At 48.5% G+C, this 20521-nt stretch overlaps 1 protein-coding gene across 6 annotated transcripts in view; it reads right to left on the bottom strand.

The window, feature by feature from the left end:
• The window catches only part of pmfbp1 (polyamine modulated factor 1 binding protein 1), a 1352449-nt gene that overhangs the window by 794782 nt on the left and 537146 nt on the right, over positions 1–20521 (bottom strand). For all 6 annotated transcript variants that reach the window (XM_072517945.1, XM_072517947.1, XM_072517950.1 and 3 more), the window contains exon 10: positions 10191–10265. In XM_072517945.1, coding sequence (XP_072374046.1) covers positions 10191–10265 — 75 coding nt within the window. The remainder of the gene's footprint in view (positions 1–10190; positions 10266–20521) is intronic.

Here is a 20521-nt window from a genome sequence, read left to right as displayed (position 1 = left end):
CGGACATGGCTGGCTTTCTCTGCCAGGAGAAAATTAAGTTCGCCTTGAGCGGGTCACTGTTAGGGTTCGCCCGGAGGTGGCAACCGTTCATCGACTTCTTCGCAGAGTAGGGGGTTAAGTAATGGTGGGACCTGTGCGGGAGGGAGGTGGTATTTGCACTATGTTTATATTTTTATGTACATTGTTTATATTGCTGCTGTTACAATGCCAAAAAAAACCTCAATAAAATGTTTATTGAAAAAAAAAACAAGGAAGAAAATTAAGCCAAGAAAAGTAAAAGCGTGGGCGGGATTCTCCAACCCCACGGCAGAGTGTCCACGCCTCTCCCACGACTAATTCTGGCCCCTCCAGAGGGCCAGCACAGCGCTGGAGCGGTTCGCGTCACTCCAGCTGCAGATCCTGGCGCGAACTGTGCGCCGCGGGATCCGCGCATGCGCAGTTCCGTCGGCGCCAACAAGGACATGCGCAGTGGCTCCAGTGCCAACACGTGCCTGCGCAGTGGCCTCCTTCAACGCGCCGGCCCCGACGCAACATTGCACAGGACTACAGGGGCCGGCATGTAGGAAAGTAGGCTCCCAGCCACAGATCCCGGCCCGCCAATCGGTGGGCCCCCGTCGCGGTCCAGGCCACATCGGAGGCCCCCCCAGAGCAGGTTAGAACGTCGCCGGCAGGACTCGGCTCTTTTCTTACGCCGCTCGGCTCATCCGGGCTGGAGAATTGGTGGGCCGGCCGCATAAAGCGGCCCTCGACTGGCGCCGCACCAACCACGCCGGCGCCAATTCTCCGCTCTGCGCGGCCCGCCGGCGTGGGCCCAGCGTGGGGTCGGAGAATCCCGCCCCGTGTTTTTATTGGGAGGATAAAAAGCTCACAGTTGCAAAAGATTGCTGACCCGCATTCTACATCCTATAATTCTATCCCGTTACAAACACGAGATCAGCAACTATTTTTTTGTTAAAATCTGAAATCAGTTATTTGCGAAAAGATGGAAACCATAAGATTGCATGGCTTAAAACTGAAGAATTTTTTGATTGGATGTGGGCTTCGCTGACATCCGATCAGCATTTGTTGCTCATTATTAATTGCTCGAGTAGGTGGGGAGCTTCTTTCTTGAACCGCTGCTGTCCATGTGCTGTAGGTACACCCACGGTGCTATTAGGTAGGGAAGTCCAGGATTTTGACCCAGTGACAGTGAATGAATGGCGGTACATTTTGTAAAGACCGAAGGCAAGGACTCCACACGAGACCAGGTAGGCAGGATACAACTTGATTTACTACTCACAATACAATAATTACTCTACTCCTCTCTCCGCACGGTCACCCTTCCCGACCTGCTCCTCTCCTCGCAGGGTCACCCTTCCCGGCCTGCTCCTCTCCCCGCAGGGTCACCTTTCCCGACCTGCACCCAAGTCGAGGTTTATACCCTGTGGAGTTCCTCCAATTAGTGGGAGGCTCCGCCATGACTGGAGTTGGATCCCTTGATCGCTTTGGGGTTGAACGGAGGTTCAGAGGCGATACAGTTGGTCCGGGAGGCGTATAGCGCACCGGCGAAGGTAGTTTCCGTGAAGAGCATCAAAGTGGGGTGGCTCAGCCAACAAAGGTGATGGCGCTAATATCGCCGACATGCAGTCGTTTGGTGGGCCGGTGGCCACATTGCAACCGACGTCGCTGTCGTCATTGATTGGCGGGCACTTTGGCTTTCTGACATCCGACAGGCAGCTGTGATAGCGAGAGGTGGTCTGGCCCCAGCGGAGCCTCTGGAATCCTTTCAGGTCGGAAGGGGAATTGCCTGAGCGGGGCACCCTGACTCAGTTCCAGTGGCTCTTGCGTGCGTGGATGAATATGGTCCAGGTGGCGGTTTGCCTCATTGCCTTCCATCTGGATGTGTAGAATGGTACAATGGCACAGTAGTTAGCACTGCTGCCTCACAGCCCAGGAACCCGGATTCATTTACGACCTTGGGTGACTGTGTGACGTTTGCAAGCTCTCAATGCCTGTGTGGGTTTCCTCTCACAGTTGAAATATATGCACATTAGGTGGGATTAGGGGGAATAGGGCAGGGAAGTGGGCCTATGTAGGGTGTTCTTTTGGAGGGTTGGTGCAGACGCGATGGGCCAAATGGTCTCATTCTGCACAGTAGCAATTCTATGTTCTAGGAGACCGGCCTGTCACACGGAGGACCACGCCTGGGATCCATGTGGCTCTGGTACTGAAATTATACACGTAGATCACATTGCCTGTCTCAAAAATTCGCAGTTGCAAGCACCAATGCGCAAGTCCACCTTGGAGCGGTTCTGTCGTTGGCGGACCTGTGCCCTGACATCAGGGAGGACGAGGCTAAGGCAAGTCCTGAGCTTCCTATCCACGAGAAACTCCGCTGGTGCAATCCCGGTGGTGGCATGCGGTGTTGCGTGGTAGCTGAACAGATAACAAGCCAGCCGTGTCTCTAAAGATCCGGCGGTCATTTCTTTCATGGTCTGCATAAAGTTCTGGACTGCTCGCTCGGCCAACCTGTTGGAGGTCAGGTGATACGGAGCAGTCCATACATGCCAGATTCCATTCACAGCCAGGAATGATGCAAATGCCCTGGCTTGTGAACCCTGTCCCACTAAATCGGACAATAGGAATTCGGGCAAGCCGTGCGTGCTGAAAATGTGCCGTATCCTGTCTACGGTGGTCCACATGGTCGCAGTTTGAATGTAGTGGACCTCGTGCCATTTTGACGTAGACACGGGACCATGGTTTCCCGCGCCACTCCCATGGGTATATTGGAGCCGCCAGTGGGGCCTTTCCGCCATCCCAGGGAGTTTGCAGTGAAGGTCCTGAAACATGGGCATGCGACCCTGCTCGGGCATGACCGGCGAACATAGTTTCCGCGAGGAGTACGTCCCACGTCCCCCACAAACGGGCGCTGTCGTCTATGCTCTCAACTCTGGCAGTTTCGTGGTGTAGGCTCTCAGATCGGCCACCAGCGCCCGATGCTGGGCCCTGTATTGAATCATGTGCCGAACTTGTGAGAAGTTTGGGTCTGTCTGGGTCCACTCCTTGACGAGGGTTGATGTGACCGGTAAGGTGCCCATGAAGTGGAGGGCGGCAATCACCTCTGCGGCCGACGTAGGTGGCTTCGTGGAGAGGGGCAGGTGGCTCAATGCGTCGACGTGCAGAATGTCTATGCCTGGGCAGTGCTCCAGGGTGTAGTCATAGGCAGCTAATATCAAAGTCCACCGTTGGATCTGGGCCACGATTATAGAATTTACAGTGCAGAAGGAGGCCACTCGGCCTATCGAATCTACACTGGCCCCTGAAAGACCCACCCAAGCCCCCACCTCCACCCTAACCCGTAACCCAGCAGCCCCACCTAACATTTGGACACTACGGGGCAATTAAGCGTAACCAATCCACCTAAACCGCACATGTTTGGACTGTGAGAGGAAATCGGAGCACGAAGGAAACCCTTGCAGACTCCGCACAGACAGTGACCCAAGCCCGGAATTGAACCCAGGTCTCTGGTGCTGTGAAACAACAGTGCTAACCACTGTGTTTCCGTGATCGGCAGGATCACTCGGTCTTCTTTGAACAAGCCCAGCAGGGCTTCTGGTCCGAATAAATCGTGAAAGTGCACCTATAAACGTATTGGTGGAACTTCCGCACTGCGAATATGACGGCCAAACCTTCTTTCTCCACCTGTGCGTAATTGGACTCGGCGTCTGCGAGCATGCGGGATGCGCGAAGGCTGTTGGCACCCTCCGAACCATCGGGCACCTGGTGTGCCAAGACCGCTCCATGCTTTATGGCGAGGCGTCGCACATTAGGAGCAAAGGTTTTGACCAGTTTAAGTGGGCCAGCAGTTCGTTTGAGGATAGGTGCCGCCTGATCTCCTGAAAAGCCTTCTGGTGCGAGTAGCTCAGTCCCATCGCTGTCCTTTCTTCAAAATATGGTGGTGTGGGTTGAGCAACGTGACCATCCGGAGTCTGAATTTCCCATAGTAATTGACCAGCCCAAGAAAAGAGCAGAGCTCCGTCGGGCCACGAGGGATGGTGCCCTATTGCATCATCCGTATGGTGACTTGCTGCATCATCAGTACCTTGTCTTCTACCCTGTGGAGGCTCCAGCTGTCCACCCAGTAACCCAACTGATCTCAGGGGTACGAAAGACATTTCTCTCTTCAGAGCTGTACACCGGCTCCTTGAGGTCTTTGGCGAGGTTCTCCCTATGTTCCTTGTGAGAGGTACCTGTAATGAGGACATTGTCTAAGTATACGGCCACCCTCAGCAACCTCCGTAAGATGTTTTCCATCACAGCTGAAATATCACGACCATCACACGCTGGAATATCGCACAGGTTGAGGAAACCCCGGATGGCAACTGGGCATATTCGTATAACCCTCTATGGGTGTTAAACGTCATGTATTTTTCAGGACCCTGGGTCCAGCACCAGCTGCAGATATGCATGGCTCATGTCAAGTTTCGTGAACGTCTTGCCCCTGCTGAGCCTGGCGTAAAAGTTCCTTGATGCGTAGGACCGGGTAATGGTCGAGACGGGACACTCGGTTCAAGGTCATTTTGTAGTCGCCGCAGAGGCATATGGATCAGTCGGCTTCAATACCTGGGCCACTGGTGCGGCCCAAGCCGCGAAGTGGACGGGGCGGATGATGCCCAACTGCTCTAATCGGTCCAGCTCGGGGTCGACCTTGGGGTGTAGTGTATACAGTGCTGAGCGGGCGCGGACATATTTGAGCTGAGTGTTCTCATCCATGTTGATCATGGCCATTGCACCCTTTCTGGTACTGAGGCCTTCGGGAAAGACCATTGGGAACTTGGCCAGTACCCCTTCAGGCCCACGGGGGTACATCTGACATACGCACTGCCAGTCCAATCACAGATAGTGTAGCTAATCATGTCTCAGCAAGCTGGGTCTGTCGCTGCTGACAACCACCAGTGTGGCAAGTACGCGGTTGATCCCCACACAGTAGAGGCACGTGGTTAGTGCCTTCGGTCGCCAAGGGCTCCCCGGTATAAGTGTCCAACCTGGTCCAAGTGTCCTAAAGCTCCAGTACCTGGAGGCCGGATTGCATCAAACGTCCGATGGCCGACGATGGAAACTGCCGCTCGCGTGTCGAGTTCCATCTCGGTGGAGTGGCCATTGATCTGCAGTGTAACCCGGATAGGCGCAGTCCTGCGGCTCATAACTCAGTGCAGTGGGTGGTCCTCGGCTTTTGGGTCATCCATGTAGTCCATCCAGCCTCTCATGTTGTGTGTGTGCATGGGGGGTGTTGATGACAACTGGTCTAGTGCCGGGGAACGGCGGCGCCACGTGACCTCCGAGAGCCTCGCTCCTGGTCGTGGCGACCCGCCCGAGTTCAGCGGCATGTTGCCTTCCTGGATCGCTGGTCAGTGGCCTTCCTTGAGTTCATCACTAATACAATACTTTAATTTTAAATCTTTATCTCTGCGCTCACTTTGTTATTTACTTCTTTACAGGGACATAACTATTATATGTCTCATGAAGAGGCTTATATAATTGAACAGTAACTATTCATTAATAATACATAACTATATGCATGTACACAGGCTACAATCCTAACTAGGCGATATCTTGATGCCAACTTCTCACAGACTGAGAATTCTACTACCCCATGTGAATCTCTACATCATAATGTGGGCAATGTTGTTTCACCCGTCCAACATTAACCCTCAAAAGTGCTAAACACCCTAATACTACATCTTCCCTCGAATCTTTACCCAAATGTATTTACATTAGCTTGAATCCCCTGCCGGTGGGTTTTAGACGGTGAGGCGTATGCTTCCCACTGGGTTCCCATCAACCCTGTCTCTGCAGTGATTTCACGCTGGGGTGGACAAGACCTTGGGCCCCAATTGAGGCAATTGTGAGCCATTTCGCACCCAGTCTCAATCTTTAGGCTGGCAGGAGGATTTCCTGGGTTTGGGGTAGCCCAAACGTGATTGGGCTTAGGCCTCAGGCAGGACTGGGTCACCTCCATCAGAAACCCCCTTCTAACTTTGGGCTCCCTTCTTAATGTCCATCTAGTTCACAAGTGACTCCAGGCCCACAGCAATGTGATTGACTCTTCAATATCTTCTGAAATGACCTAACAAGCCACTCAGGTCAGGGGCAGAAATGTTGGCCCAGCCAGCATTGCCCACATCCCATGAACAACAAAAAAAAAAAAGGTCTGCAAACTTTGCCACTCTTCCAGATCTAGCTCTTTCCAAGTTTGGAGGAGTAGTAGTCTCAACTGTTATGGGCTGAAGTTGAAGTTGTGCTACTTGTTTTTTAATTATATGAGTTTTTACATCTGGTTCACAAATATCAATATAGGAGGATCACTACAAGACTTTTTCTGTTCCAACCGATTGTGCCTTGCCTTCTGATGCATGTGTCAAGAAAGAATGCCATCCCTCAGGACAATTATATCATCTCTGTCAGGGTCCCTGATCCAAATCTTGTCACTTCTATTTAGCCTGGGAAGATTTATTTTCATTTATTCTTTCATGGGATGTGAATGTCGCTAGCAAGGCCAGGTTTTGATGTTCATCCCTCATTTCCTTTGAACTGAATGGCTTACTAGGCTAATTCAGAGGGTATTTAAGAGTCAACCACATTGCTGTGAACCAGATCGTTTGTTTACAACCATCGACAATAACTATAGATTTCTAATTCCAGATTTTTATTGAATTCAAATTCCACCATAGTGGGATTTGAACCGATTTCCCCAGAGCATTACCCTCGGTCCCTGGATTACTAGTCCAGTGACATCAAGATTTTGCTACCACCTCCGTGCTTTATTACCTCCTATTATAAGTCAAAGCTCATCACTTAAGGCTGTTCTTGGTCTTGAACCTTCTGAAAATCCCTGACTACTGACCACAAGATTAATTTATGCAGCAGCATGGGAAGCTGAGTAGCTCGGACATAATGGAGTAGCTATGTCAAAAGCATCATTGGAAAGTTGTCATTTTTCTTCAACAGGATTTTAATAGAGAGGACATCCTTATCTGCCTGATTTGATTGTGCATATCTTGGGAAGATGGTGAGGTGTTGAAATGCGTAACTGTTGGCAAAATGAGTGAAGTATTCATTAGCAAATTGCAGGCAATCACCTGGTTCAGGGTTGTCATGGATCACAGATTTCTTTCAATGACCTAATGACAGACTCTGTGGTCGTTGTATGTAAATGCTTCAGAGAGAAGTAGTCAACGATAAGGAGGAAGGACTTGCCGTTGCATATGAACAGGTCCATTCCCAAATGTTCCCCCGGTCTAGTTGGAAACTGTATGGGGATCCCTCTGGATTTTTTTGTGCATCGCGCATACCTGGCAGTTATCATCTATTAATTTGCTGTTGATATTTTCAGCCATCACATCATAGACTTGGCTCATGATCTGCACTTTGTGATGCCCAAATGGCCTTGTTTGATTTGTTGTTGAAACTCCTGCCGGAGTGAGATGGAAAAGACCAACGACTCATCATTCACTCGCAGATCAAATTACAGTGAAGTCAATTTTCATAACCTTGCCATCTGGACGCTGCAGTGGTCAGCCTTGTGGAGAGTGCTGATGGATGCAGTCACACAATAATCTTGCATCAGTTCCTGGCCCATCAATGAAAGATATTTGGAGTTTGCCGGCAGTTGTGTTGTCATGAACTTTGAATAAGACCTTAAGGACTAGCAGCAGGAGTAGATAATTCAACCGCTCGAGCCTGCTCCGCCATTCAATATGGTCATGATTGATCTTATCTTGGCCTCATCCCCACATTCCTACCCACTCTGCATAACCCATCATCCAGCTACTAATTAAAAACCTACCTATCTCCTCTTTAAATTTGTCTAATGTTCCGGTGTCCACTGCAGTCTGGGGTAGAAAACTCCACAGATTCCCGGCTCTTTGGAGTTAAGTAATTTTGGTGTTAAATATGCCACCTCTTTACCTAAAACCACGGTGTCTCATTCTAGAATGTCCAATAAGGGGAAACATCCACTCGATGTCTACTTGTCAATCCCCTTTAGCATCTTATATCTCAATTGGATCTCTTCTTAATCTTCGAAACTCCAGCAAGAACAGGCCTAAAGCACTCAATCTCTCTTCACAAAACAAGTCCTTTAACCTAGGAATCAATGTAGTGAATCTTCTCTGAACCGCCTCGAATGCATTTACGTCCTTCCTCCCCAAAACTATGGCCTCTTGTTCTAGAATGTCCAACAAGGGGAAACACCCACTCGACATCTACCTGTCAATCCCCTTTAGCATCTTATATACCTCAATTGGATCTCTTACTTCAGTGAGTACAGGCCAAAATGCTCAATCTCTCGGTCCTTGATCCCTGGAATCAATCTCATGAATCCTCTCTGAACTGTCTTAAATTTACGTCCTTCCTCAAGTTAAGGGGACCAAAACTGTGCGCAGTACACCAGATGCAGTCTCGCCAATGCCCCATAGAGTTGCAATAGTACTTGCCTACTTTTATAGGGGCTCAGCTCATTGATCAGATTGGCATTGTGTTTTGCAGGTTGATCACGTGTGCTCCTGGGCAGTGTGTCCGCAGTCATTTGATAATTCCCCTGGATGTACACAGTCTTTATCAACTACAACCAAGATCACCATAGTCACAGCCTTCAGCCAATTCGCACCACTTATTTATGAAAGAGTCTACTGGTTCCCTGGGCTTTAGGACTCTTGTTAAATTTTGTTCACTCCAAAAGGTTATTGATTCTTAGGTTAAAGTAGGTGTCAAAGGACATCATAACCTCAAGGAAGATTCTCTTATTCCTTGTCTGGCAATGAAGTCACTGGCTATTGGACCTACTGAATATAATAGCGTCTTCACTTGTTCAGACTCTTTTTTGCATTCAAGCCTGATGCTATAATTTATCTTAAAAATCTTCTTCGCCATAATGCTCAATTGTGCACCTCATCTGGCCCTTCCATCTGCCTTAATTGGTTTGGCAGTGTTGATTTACTATCCATGCCTGTTTTCAGCACAGCAGCACAGCAGCTTGAATTCATTTTTTTTTTTAAATGGCAATGCATAATGGATCTTTCTTCTGTCCCACAGATTCCATGCCTGCAATGGAGCTTCGAGATGAATTCCAGCTACATAGACGAGGTGTTCAAATTAGGCTCACTTCTCTCAGGTTAGACTGCAGTTCTTTTACTTCTTAATTTTTAGGGATTTTGGGGCCCTTCATCTGCTGCCACCACATTGTAAGGTTGTATGTTGTCTCATGAAGAGGTTGAGAGGCTTGCACAGTTGAACAATAACTACATATATACAGAATACTGTCCTGAGTAGGTCTATCTTCATGCCGACTTCCCCCAGACTTACCCCTACCACGGCTACTCCCATGCGACTCTCTACATCAGGCTTTTACACGGGGGACCACATTTGCACATTTTTTGCACTCAAGGGGCTGGAGAACAAATTTCAGAAAGGTAAGGCTTGGCACAACAACAAACTGAATTTCAAAAAAGAAAAAATTGAGGTTTTAGAGGAGAGAAACAACTGCTGAGCAAAAGTACACAAATGTAACAGCAATAAATTGTTAAGTTAATATAAAGTTAGAAAAATCAACAGTGCGAGAGGGTCACTGTTTGTGGGTGGGTGAGTATGAGTGGGTGCATGTGTAGATGTGTGGTGATGAGAGTGAGTGGGAAAACGGAGATTGGGCATATGGCAGACTCATACTCACTGTGTCCTGCACTCACCCCCACAGTTCACCTAGTGTCTCGCACTCATTCCCACACACTCACTCAACATCTTTCACTGCCATCTATAATCAATTTTTGTTGAGTGTCTGAAACCTGTCTTTAATGTCCATTCAAAATAATTTTAAAATATTACAGTATACCTAAAAGAAGGCGCAAAGATTCAAAGCAATTTTACATTTAATCAGGCTTGTGCTTTTCATTTGAAAAACTATGTTTTTAATTTGATTTTCACCAAAATTATAAAAGAATCAATACAAGTATCACCTGCAAGTATCACTACTGCTGTGTTGCCTTAATAGGCCAAAGTGGAAAAACTGTAATATTCACCGATGACTACTTTCTGAAAAATAGCTATTCTCAAACAGCACAATTCATTCCATTGGTTGGCAACACACTGGATTCCCAGAATAATATTGTAATACTATAATAGACTACCCCGCTTCAATAATAAATTGCAATTCTTACCTCAGATTTCAGTAGACAATTGGCTCTGAAGGATTGAATTTGGTTCTCCTGAAGTGTTGAATGCGGACTTCCAAGCTGTGCACACAAACAGACATACTTGAAGAACACCAGTAAGTTTTAAAAACAGTGCATTGTAAACTTTAAGAAGATAAATCTGATGTCTGCAAGTCATTATAAGGTGATGGATCCTACTTTCCAATGACAAGTAATTTATGGAGTAGCCCTCCAAATGCAAATCTCCAAATTAACCAAGACAAATTAAGAACAAAAATTCAGCCAATTATTAGATCTAGTAGGTTGTCATTTATTTTGTTATAAGTCTTTATAATACTTGCATTGTAAAACATTTGGATGAGATTTTTATACCTCCAACAATATTTAAGTTGAAATGCTTAATCAGAATTTCTGAACACCCCTTATGTTGAGTGCTTGACCATTGTTTTGCATATTGAACAATCATGAAATAATAAGGAATTTTGTCAACGTTGTGGATTTGTGCCATACATCTAAGAAACCTATAATGTCATCACATCTGAAGTTTCACGAACACCAAGAAAGACTATTTCTGCAAAATATTTGAAAAAAAGTGTAAATTAAACTTTCATGTGGGAAAGGTCATCCAATCTTCTGTACAAATAGCCTACCTTCAATAACTTTATAAATACTTACAGGAAATATATTTTATGTAGTTTCATCCTGTAAATTATTTATCGTTTTGTGACAGTCTTTTGTATTTCAATATAGTCTTGATAATAATAATCATCACCAGTCACCAAGACGTCTCTAATCCATGTTTCTGTTACAATGAATGCCTAAATTATTCTTTGCCATATTCTCAATGTTGTAAGTTTATTTCACTGAAATGTGTTTTACTGGATACTCGGAAATATCGTTTATGATTAGCTGCAAATTGTGAAGATTTAGGTCTTCAGCCCCTACAACAACATATCCTCATCGCCAACATCAACCCTCACCCTCGTAATGTCTCAGGCTGAACCAAAAATAGTTAACAATCTCTACAGGGTTGGACTCTGAACATGCTTCTTAATCTTCTCTGTCAAAAAAGGCTGCAAACGTCCACTTCCATAACATTATCCATCCCTACATCTACTTCAGCCCAATTGCAGCTGGAATCTCCATCTATGCGTTTGTAATCGCTAGACTTGCTTACTTCAGCATTTTCCAAACCCGACTCCTATTCTGTCCTCCAATTCTGTTGTTTGCATCCTATCCTACAATGGCACCAATAATCCCCTGCTCCCAACATTGCTTCCTTGTTCTTCAATTTATAAATTTTCACCTGGAATATTATGCAACAAAAGTAGCACATTGCATTATTTAAAGTAAACATGGATAAATAATTTAAGCATGAGTTACAAGGCTATGAGAAAGAGCAGAGTAGTAGGGTTCTCAATTCATTTTGCTTCTGAACACTCCCCCACCATGCTAGAAAAATTCATGATCGTCTGTATCACTGCTCAAGTATATTTTTATTGTATAAAAATGATATGTATAATAACAAAACAAAATATTGCTTGGGCCTACATATGTCATGCCTGGTAATTTAGTGCCTGTTATAACCTGCCTACTTACGATTGGCTGGGGACTAATGACTATCCCACAATCCTATGGGAGTATGAACTTCCCCAATGAGGGGGGCGGAGAAACTCCTAGTATAAATAAGCTGGCCAGTTCAGGAACCAGCAGGAAGGAGTGTGCAGCAAGGGAAGTTACTGCCACTGTTATATATATATATTGTTATAGTAAATAAATGTTATTATTTTGTATCCTTAAAACTCGTGCTGGATTCTTCGTGGCCCTTACAAAACTGGCGACGAAGGTAAAAGTGAATAGCTGTCTACACTGCTGAAGCCACCTCCCTGGATTTTTGTTGGATACAGGTTGGAAGTTGTTTTCTATTATACCATGCCTCTGTACGGACGTTTGGATGTTTTTGATGCTGCGCTGGAAAGCTGGAACCAGTACACACAACGGATGCGTTACTATTTCCGGGCAAACAATATCACTGAAAACGAGCGCCAGGTGGTCATATTGCTCACCGCCTGCGGGCCGCATACGTTTGGGGTGATTAGGAGCCTTACGTACCCAGCTGCGCCGGACACCAAAACGTTTGACGAACTTGTGAATATAGTGGGGCAACACTTTAACCCAACCCCGTCCACGATAGTCCAGCGTTACCGGTTTAATACCACTGAGAGGACCCCTGGAGAATCCCTTGCCGATTTTTTTATCCAGGCTACGCGGGTTTGCGGAATACTGTGACTATGGTGAGACCTTGTCAGAAATGTTACGCGACCGTTTGGTTTGCGGTATTAACAATGCAGCAACCCAGAGAAAGTTGTTAGCGGAGCCAACATTGACTTTTCAACAGGCAATACAAATAGTCTTGTCCCGAGAGAGCGCAGAGCGAGGAGTACAGGAGCTACAGGGAATGGAAGTGCATGCCTTGGGGCGCAACCCTTTCCACCCAAAAACGTCCCCCCGCACTCCTGCGGTACCTTGGGCGAGGCAACGACCGGACCGACGCCAGTGGCCATCGAACATTCCTCCCCGAAGGGAGCCTTCTCCAGAGCCATTGGATGAGGAGCCATGTCCGTGTCAGACTTGTAGGCGCCGACCCCGTCGTGGACGGCGGTCCTGGGGACGCCAGAGGCGCCGTCGTTCCGACCGAAACTGGGACCAGCCCAGGGGCCGTAACTGGGACCAGCCCAGAGGCCGTACCTTCCATGTGGATGAACCTGCGGCGACCACTCCTGAGGACGTGGAGACGGAGGACGACTGCCTGCAGCTGCATTGTGTGGCAGCTCCCCGTGTGGCCCCCATTAAGGTGACAGTACGGGTCAATGGCCATGAGATGGAGTTGGATACTGGCGCAGCGGTCTCCGTGATCGCCCAGAGGACATTCGACCGCATTAAGCAGGGTATACAGACCCTTACATTAACTGACTCACAGGCCAGGTTGGCCACCTACACGGGGGAACCACTGGACATTGCAGGAACTACAATGACCCCTGTTGTCTATGGACGCCAGGAGGGGCGTTTCCCACTTATCGTAGTGCGTGGCCATGGGCCCAGCCTGTTGGGTCGGGACTGGTTGCGCCATTTGCGGTTGCAATGGCAGCACATCCTCCAAACAGTTTTAGGAGGGTTGACTGAGGTGCTAGGACGATACCCAGAGGTATTCCAGCCTGGTTTGGGGAAAATAAAAGGGGCCGTAGCCCGTATCCAAGTTGAACCAGGAGCCACGCCGCGCTATTTCCGGGCGCGCCCAGTGCCTTACGCTTTGCTCGAGAAGGTAGAAGGGGAGCTCACTCGTTTGGAGAGTTTGGGTATTATCAGGCCCGCCGTTTTGCTGACTGGGCAGCACCAATTGTACCAGTAATGAAGCCAGATGCCACAGTTCGCTTGTGTGGCGACTATAAACTTACAATGAATACAGTTTCCCGACTCGACCGATACCCAATGCCTCGCATAGAGGATCTCTACGCGAAACTTGCAGGTGGACTCTCATTCACAAAATTAGATATGAGTCACGCCTACCTGCAGTTGGAGCTGGACTCTGCCTCCCGACCATATGTAACAATTAACACACACCGGGGCCTGTATGAATATACACGGTTGCCCTTTGGAGTATCCTCTGCCTGCGCAATTTTTCAACGTGTTATGGAGGGCATTTTGAGAGGTTTACCACGTGTGGCTGTCTACCTAGATGACGTGTTGATTACAGGGACGTCGGAGCAAGAGCATTTGGAAAATCTGGAGGCTGTCCTTAGACGCCTTTCGGAGGCTGGAGTCCGTTTACGTCACACAAAGTGCGTATTTCAGGCAAAAGAAGTAGTCTACCTAGGTTATCGGGTGGACCGCGAGGGTCTGCACCCCGTCGCAGAGAAGGTGCGTGCAATTCAACATGCCCCCACCCCGACTGACACTTCGCGTCTCCGTTCTTTTCTCGGGTTCGTAAACTATTACGGGAAGTTCCTCCCCAATCTGGCAACTACGCTGGCCCCCTTGCACCTGCTGCTAAAGAAAAATCACACCTGGGTTTGGGGTCAGCCGCAAGAAACCGCTTTCCAGCGGGTAAAGCAACAATTGTCGTCGTCTGGGTTACTAACCCACTATGATCCGGGAAAGCCTTTGCTCGTCACATGTGATTCATCCCCGTATGGTATTGGGGCTGTCCTGTCCCACAAGATGGAGAATGGGGCCGAGCGACCGATAGCTTTCGCCTCCCGCACATTGACTGCAGCGGAGAAAAAGTACGCGCAGATCGATAAGGAGGGCCTGGCAGTGGTTTTTGCGGTGAAACGCTTCCACCAGTATGTGTACGGCCGCCATTTCACTATCGTGACTGATCATAAGCCCCTGCTGGGACTCTTCAGAGAGGATAAGCCAATACCGCCCATTGCTTCTGCACGGATCCAGCGCTGGGCTTTGTTGCTTGCTGCATATGAGTATTCTCTGGAGCACAAACCAGGTACGCAGATAGCAAATGCCGACGCACTGAGCCGATTGCCTTTATCGACCGGCCCCATGTCGACCCCCACGACCAGTGAGGTGGTTGCAACCCTAAATTTTATGGACACCTTGCCTGTCACGGCATCACAGATCTGTGAGTGGACCCAGACGAAGCCAGTCTTGTCAAAGGTTCGGCACATAGTCCTGTATGGTGGGCAGCATAGACAGCTCCCAGGCGAGTTGCGGGCATTTTCCTCCAAGCTGTCAGAGTTCAGCGTGGAAGACGGCATCCTCTTGTGGGGGACGCGTGTGATTGTCCCGGAAAAAGGCCAGGAGCTGATATTATCAGACTTGCACAATGGGCATCCGGGCGTGACCAAGATGAAAATGTTGGCCCGGAGTTATGTCTGGTGGACAGGCCTCGACACCGACATTGAGAAGGTGGCCCAATACTGCTCCATTTGCCAGGAGCATCAGAAGCTTCCGCCGACCGCGCCCCTACATCACTGGGAATGGCCAGGGTGGCCTTGGGCACGCTTACATGCAGATTTCGCAGGCCCTTTTCAGGGATCCATGTTCCTTCTACTAATTGACGCCCAGTCCAAATGGCTGGAGGTGCATAAGATGCAGGGGACAACGTCCTGCGCAACAATTGAAAAGATGCGTTTATCATTTAGTACGCATGGCCTCCCCGAGGTGCTGGTCACGGATAATGGCACTCCATTCACGAGTGAGGAGTTTGCTAGGTTTACAAAGATGAACGGCATCCGCCATATCCGCACTGCCCCTTACCACCCGGCTTCAAATGGGTTGGCAGAGCGTGCAGTGCAAACATTCAAAAGAGACCTAAAGAAGCAGTCTTCCAGATCAATGGACACGAGACTGGCTCGCTTTTTGTTTACGTACAGGACCACCCCCCATGCAGTGACTGGGGTAGCTCCCGCAGAACTTGAGGCGGAGGCCATGCTCAAGGATTCGTCGGAACACGCGTTGGAGGCGATCAATGTGCTCCTGCGGGGTGGTAGACCAAACGATGATGTCGTCCACATATACGCGAACCCCTTCGATACCTTCCATCATCTGCTCCATTATTCTGTGGAACACTTCCGATGCAGAGATGATGCCAAATGGCATCCGGTTGTAGCAATACCGGCCAAATGGGGTGTTAAAGGTGCAGAGCTTCCGACTGGATGCGTCGAGTTGGATCTGCCAGAACCCCTTGGATGCGCCTAGCTTGGTGCGAGCCATCTCGCAGATGAATTCTTCGCGCTTTGGAATGGGATAGTGTTCTCTCATAATATTGCGGTTGAGGTCCTTGGGATCAATACATATGCGTAATTCGGCAGATGGTTTTTTCACGCACACCATAGAGCTGACCCAGTCAGTCGGTTCTGTAACTTTCAAAATTACGCCCTGGTCCTGGAGGTCCTGCAGCTGCTGCTTGAGGCGGTCCTTGAGGGGTGCTGGTACCCTGCGAGGTGCGTGCACCACAGGCGTGGCATTTGATTTTAACAAGATTTTATATGTGTATGGGAGTATGCCCATGCCCTCGAATACATCGTGGTATCGGGTGATGATGGCGTTCAGCTGTGTCCGAAAGTCAGCGTCCTGAGATGCGGAAGCGTCAGCGGGTGACAGGGAGTGAACCCTTTGGACAAGGTTTAGAAGTTTGCACGCCTGAGCACCAAGCGGGGAGGCTTTAGTGGATCCCACTATTCCGAATGGCAGGTTAACCTTTAATGACAGGTGCGACACTTCAAGCAGGCAAGAGCCACTGGTAGCAATGGCATTACCATTATAGTCCAGAAGCTGGCAGGCGGATGGCAGGATGGTAGGCTTGACATGGAGGCTTTTGAGGTCAGACCGCGCAATGAGGTTGGCTGAAGCGCCGGAATCAGATGCAGGATCGGTTGACCGTGAGGGTGGCACACCGCTCGTTGTCCGGATCAATGCTGAATATTGGGAGGAACTTGGCTTTTGTCTTCTGGAGCATCTTGTGTTTGGTGATGATGCCCACCCGAAATGGTGCTTTAGGGTGCTCGGTGTCAAGGTCCGGAATCAAGTCGGAGTTGGAATCGGTGACCGGTGGCTGGATGGTTCGGACATCCCTGCGTGGCTGGTTGGAGCGACGAGAGGTAGTAGGTTCAGCAGACCTGCATCGGGCTGCATAGTGGCCAAGCTTGCCACATTGGAGACAGCGTCGGGATTTTGCAGGACATTGCCGCTTTAAGTGGGCGGAGCCACAGTTGCCGCACGTCGTGACGTCAAACATTCGGTACGCCACCGCGCATGCGTGGTGCAGTCGTACATAGTGCGCGCCTGCACAGTACGGTCTTCGGCCTCGCCGTCCCCTCGGTCAGTGCGCGCATGCACGGGAGCCCGCGAAAAGCGCGCAAAATGGCGGCCCTCATCCAGGCTTAGGCCCTGGAGTTGTTTAATGGCTTGCATCCGCTCTGCCTTGTGGGGACCTTGCCGCGCTGTTTCAGCCGCTTGAATGTGCAAGTATCGGTTAGTGGCGTGTTCATGCAGAACGCAGGTCTCGATGGCTATCGCAAGGGTGAGCTGTTTAACCTTGAGGAGCTGCTGGCGTAGGGGGTCCGATTACACACCGAAAACGATCTGGTCACGGATCATCCAGTCGGAGGTGGAGCCGTAATTGCAGAACTGCGCGAGGATGCGAAGGTCGGTGAGGAAAGATTGAAAAGGTTCATCCTTACCCTGCAGACGCTGTTGAAAGACATAGCGCTCAAAACTTTCATTTACCTCGATGTCACAGTGACTGTTGAATTTGAGCAGGACTGTCTTGAACTTGGACTTGTCTTCACCGTCAGCGAAAGTGAGAGAGTTGAAGATATGGAGGGCGTGGTCCCCGGCCGTGGAAAGGAAGAGAGCAATCTTCCTGGTGTCTGAAGCAGCTTCAAGGTCTGTAGCTTCGAGGTATAGCTGGAATCGTTGTTTAAAGATTTTCCAGTTCGCACTGAGGTTGCCGGTGATGCGGAGCGGCGGGGGAGGGCGGACGCTGTCCATACTACCGGATGGCTGATTGCTGGTCGAAGGCAGATCACTTGAAGGTAGGTCTATTAAACTCTAACATCACATACTAGTACCATGATGTGTTGGGTACTCTGGATCTGTGGAGACTGCATTTACCTTAGCAGTAACATAGACAGGCTACCAACACGTGTAATAGTACAACTCTATTTTATTTAACTAAGAGCTGTTAAACATACTTGCACTGTGGGTCGACACTATGTTAGATTGACTGAATACCTATGCCTAACCTGACCAGCCTATACTGCTAGCACATGGTGGATGTTTGTGCTACTGACTGCGGGCTCTGTCTGTCTCAGAGGTTGCATCCCGAATGAGCGGGAAGACTAGTGCCCTCTGTCTTTATAGTGTCCGTGCCCTAACTGGTGATTGGCAGCTGTGTTGTGGGTGTTGATTGGTCTTGCAGTGTGTAAGTCAGCGTGTGTCTCTGCACCATCATATACTGATGTGTATATTAGGACAGTCCCTTTAATCTGAGATGGTGTCCTCGGATTCTAGTTTTTCCTACAAGTGGAAACATCCTCTCAATGTCCACTCTATCCAGGCCTCCCAGTATCTTGTACGTTTCAATAAGATCCCGTCTCATCCTTCTAAACTCAACGAGTACAGACCCAGAGTCCTCAAACGTTCCTCATACAACAAGTTATTCATTCCAGGGATCATTCTTGTGAACCTTCTCTGGACCCTTTCCAAGGCCATCACATCCTTCCTTAGATATGGAGCCCAAAACTGCTCACAATACTCCAAATGGGGTCTGACCAGAGCCTTATACAGCCTCAGAAGTATACCCCTGGTCTTGTATTCTAGCCCTCTTGACATGAATGCTAACATTGCATTTGCCTTCTTAACTGCCGACTAAACCTGCACATTAACCTTAAGAGAATCGTGAACAAGGACTCCCAAATACCTTTGTGCTTCTGCTTTCCGAAGCATTTCCCCATTTAGAAAATAGTCTATGCGTAGATTCCTCCTTCCAAAGTGCATAACCTCACACTTTTCCACATTGTATTTCATTTGCCACTTCATTGCACACTCTCCTAGCTTGTCCAAGTCCTTCTGCAGATCTTTGTATCATCTGCAAACTTAGCAATAGTGCCTTCAGTACCTTCTTCCAGATCATTAATGTATATTGTAAAAAGTTGTGGTCCCAGCACAGACCCCTGGGGCACACCACTAGTCACCGGCTGCCATCCTGAAAAGACCCCTTTATCCCCACTCTTTGCCTTCTGCCAGTCAGCCAATCCTCTATCCATGCCAGGATCTTATCCTGAACACCATGAGCTCTTAACTTATTTAACAGTCTCCTATGCGGCACCTTGTCAAAGGCCTTCTTGAAATCTAAATAAATCACGCCCACTGGTTCTCCTTTGTCTAACTTCCTTATTACCTCCTCAAAGAACTCTAACAGATTTGTCAGACACGACCTTCCTTTGACAAAGCCATGCTGACTCAGTTCTATTTTACCATGCACTTCCAAGTGCTTCGCGATCTCATCTTTAATAACAGACTCTAAAATTTTACCAAAGACCGAAGTCAGACTAACCAGCTTATAATTTCCCGTCTTCTGCCTCCCTCCCTTCTTAAACAGTGGTGTTACATTAGCCACCTTCCAGTCCTCTGGGACCCTTCCTGCCTCCAGTGATTCCTGAAAGATCATCACTAATGCCTCCACAATTTCCTCAGCTATCTCTTTTAGGACCCTGGGGTGTAGTCCATCCGGTCGAGGTGACTTATCCACCTTCAGACCTTTCAGTTTCCCCAGAACCTTCTCCTTAGTAATGGTCACTGTACTCACCTCTGCCCCCTGGTTCTCCTGGAGCTCTGGCATCCCACTGGTGTCTTCCACCATGAAGACTGATGCAAAGGTGCAGATGAAGTTGTTTTTGTATCTGTTAGTGTGCATTCTCGTACCTCCTGCCCCATTTGAAGAGAGACCCGGTTGGGAGGAGTCTTTGATTATGTTGTCTGCTTTCCCAAGGAAGTGGGAGATAATGACAGTCAATTGATGGGAGATGGGTTTGTGTGATGGATTGGGCTGTGTTCACAACTCTGTAGTTTATCACTGTCTTGGGCCGAGCAGTTGTCATACCAGGCTCTGATGCAACCAGAAAAGATATCTGTAAAAATTGGCAAGAGTCAATATGGACATGCCAAATGTCCTTAGTTTCCTGAGGACGTTTAGGCATTGTTGTGCTTTCTTGGTCATGGTGTCGAAGTGGGTGGACCAGGACAGATTGTTGGTAATGTGTACACCTAGGAATTTGAAGCTGTCAACCATCTCCACCTCGGCAACATTGATGCAGACAGGGGTGTGTATGAACTTTGCTTCCGGAAGACAATGACCAGCTCTTTAGTTTTGCTGACATTGAGGGAGAGATTATTGTCATTATATCATGCCACTAGGTTCTCTATCTCCCTCCTGTACTCTGACTCATCGTATGTGAAAATAGATAAGCCACCTGGACCGGATTTACACTATTGCACGAGGGGACATACCTTTAAATTGAGGGGAGATAGATATAAGACAGATGTCAGAGGTAGGTTCTTTACTCAGAGAGTAGTAAGGGCGTGGAATGCCCTGCCTGCAACAGTAGTGGACTCGCCAACACTAAGGACATTCAAATGGTCATTGGATAGACATATGGACAATAAGGGAATATTGTAGATGGGCTTTAGAGTGGTTTCACAGGTCGGCGCAACATCGAGGGCTGAAGGGCCTGTACTGCGCTGTAATGTTCTATGTTCTATGTTCGAGATCCGACCTGTTACTGTCATGTCATCAGCAAACTTGTAGATGAAGGTGG

Source organism: Scyliorhinus torazame, chromosome 10, assembly GCF_047496885.1.
Source record: "Scyliorhinus torazame isolate Kashiwa2021f chromosome 10, sScyTor2.1, whole genome shotgun sequence".
Taxonomy (NCBI): domain Eukaryota; kingdom Metazoa; phylum Chordata; class Chondrichthyes; order Carcharhiniformes; family Scyliorhinidae; genus Scyliorhinus; species Scyliorhinus torazame.
The sequence above is the reverse complement of the archived record's forward strand: the minus strand, read 5'-3'. Positions and strand labels throughout refer to the sequence as shown.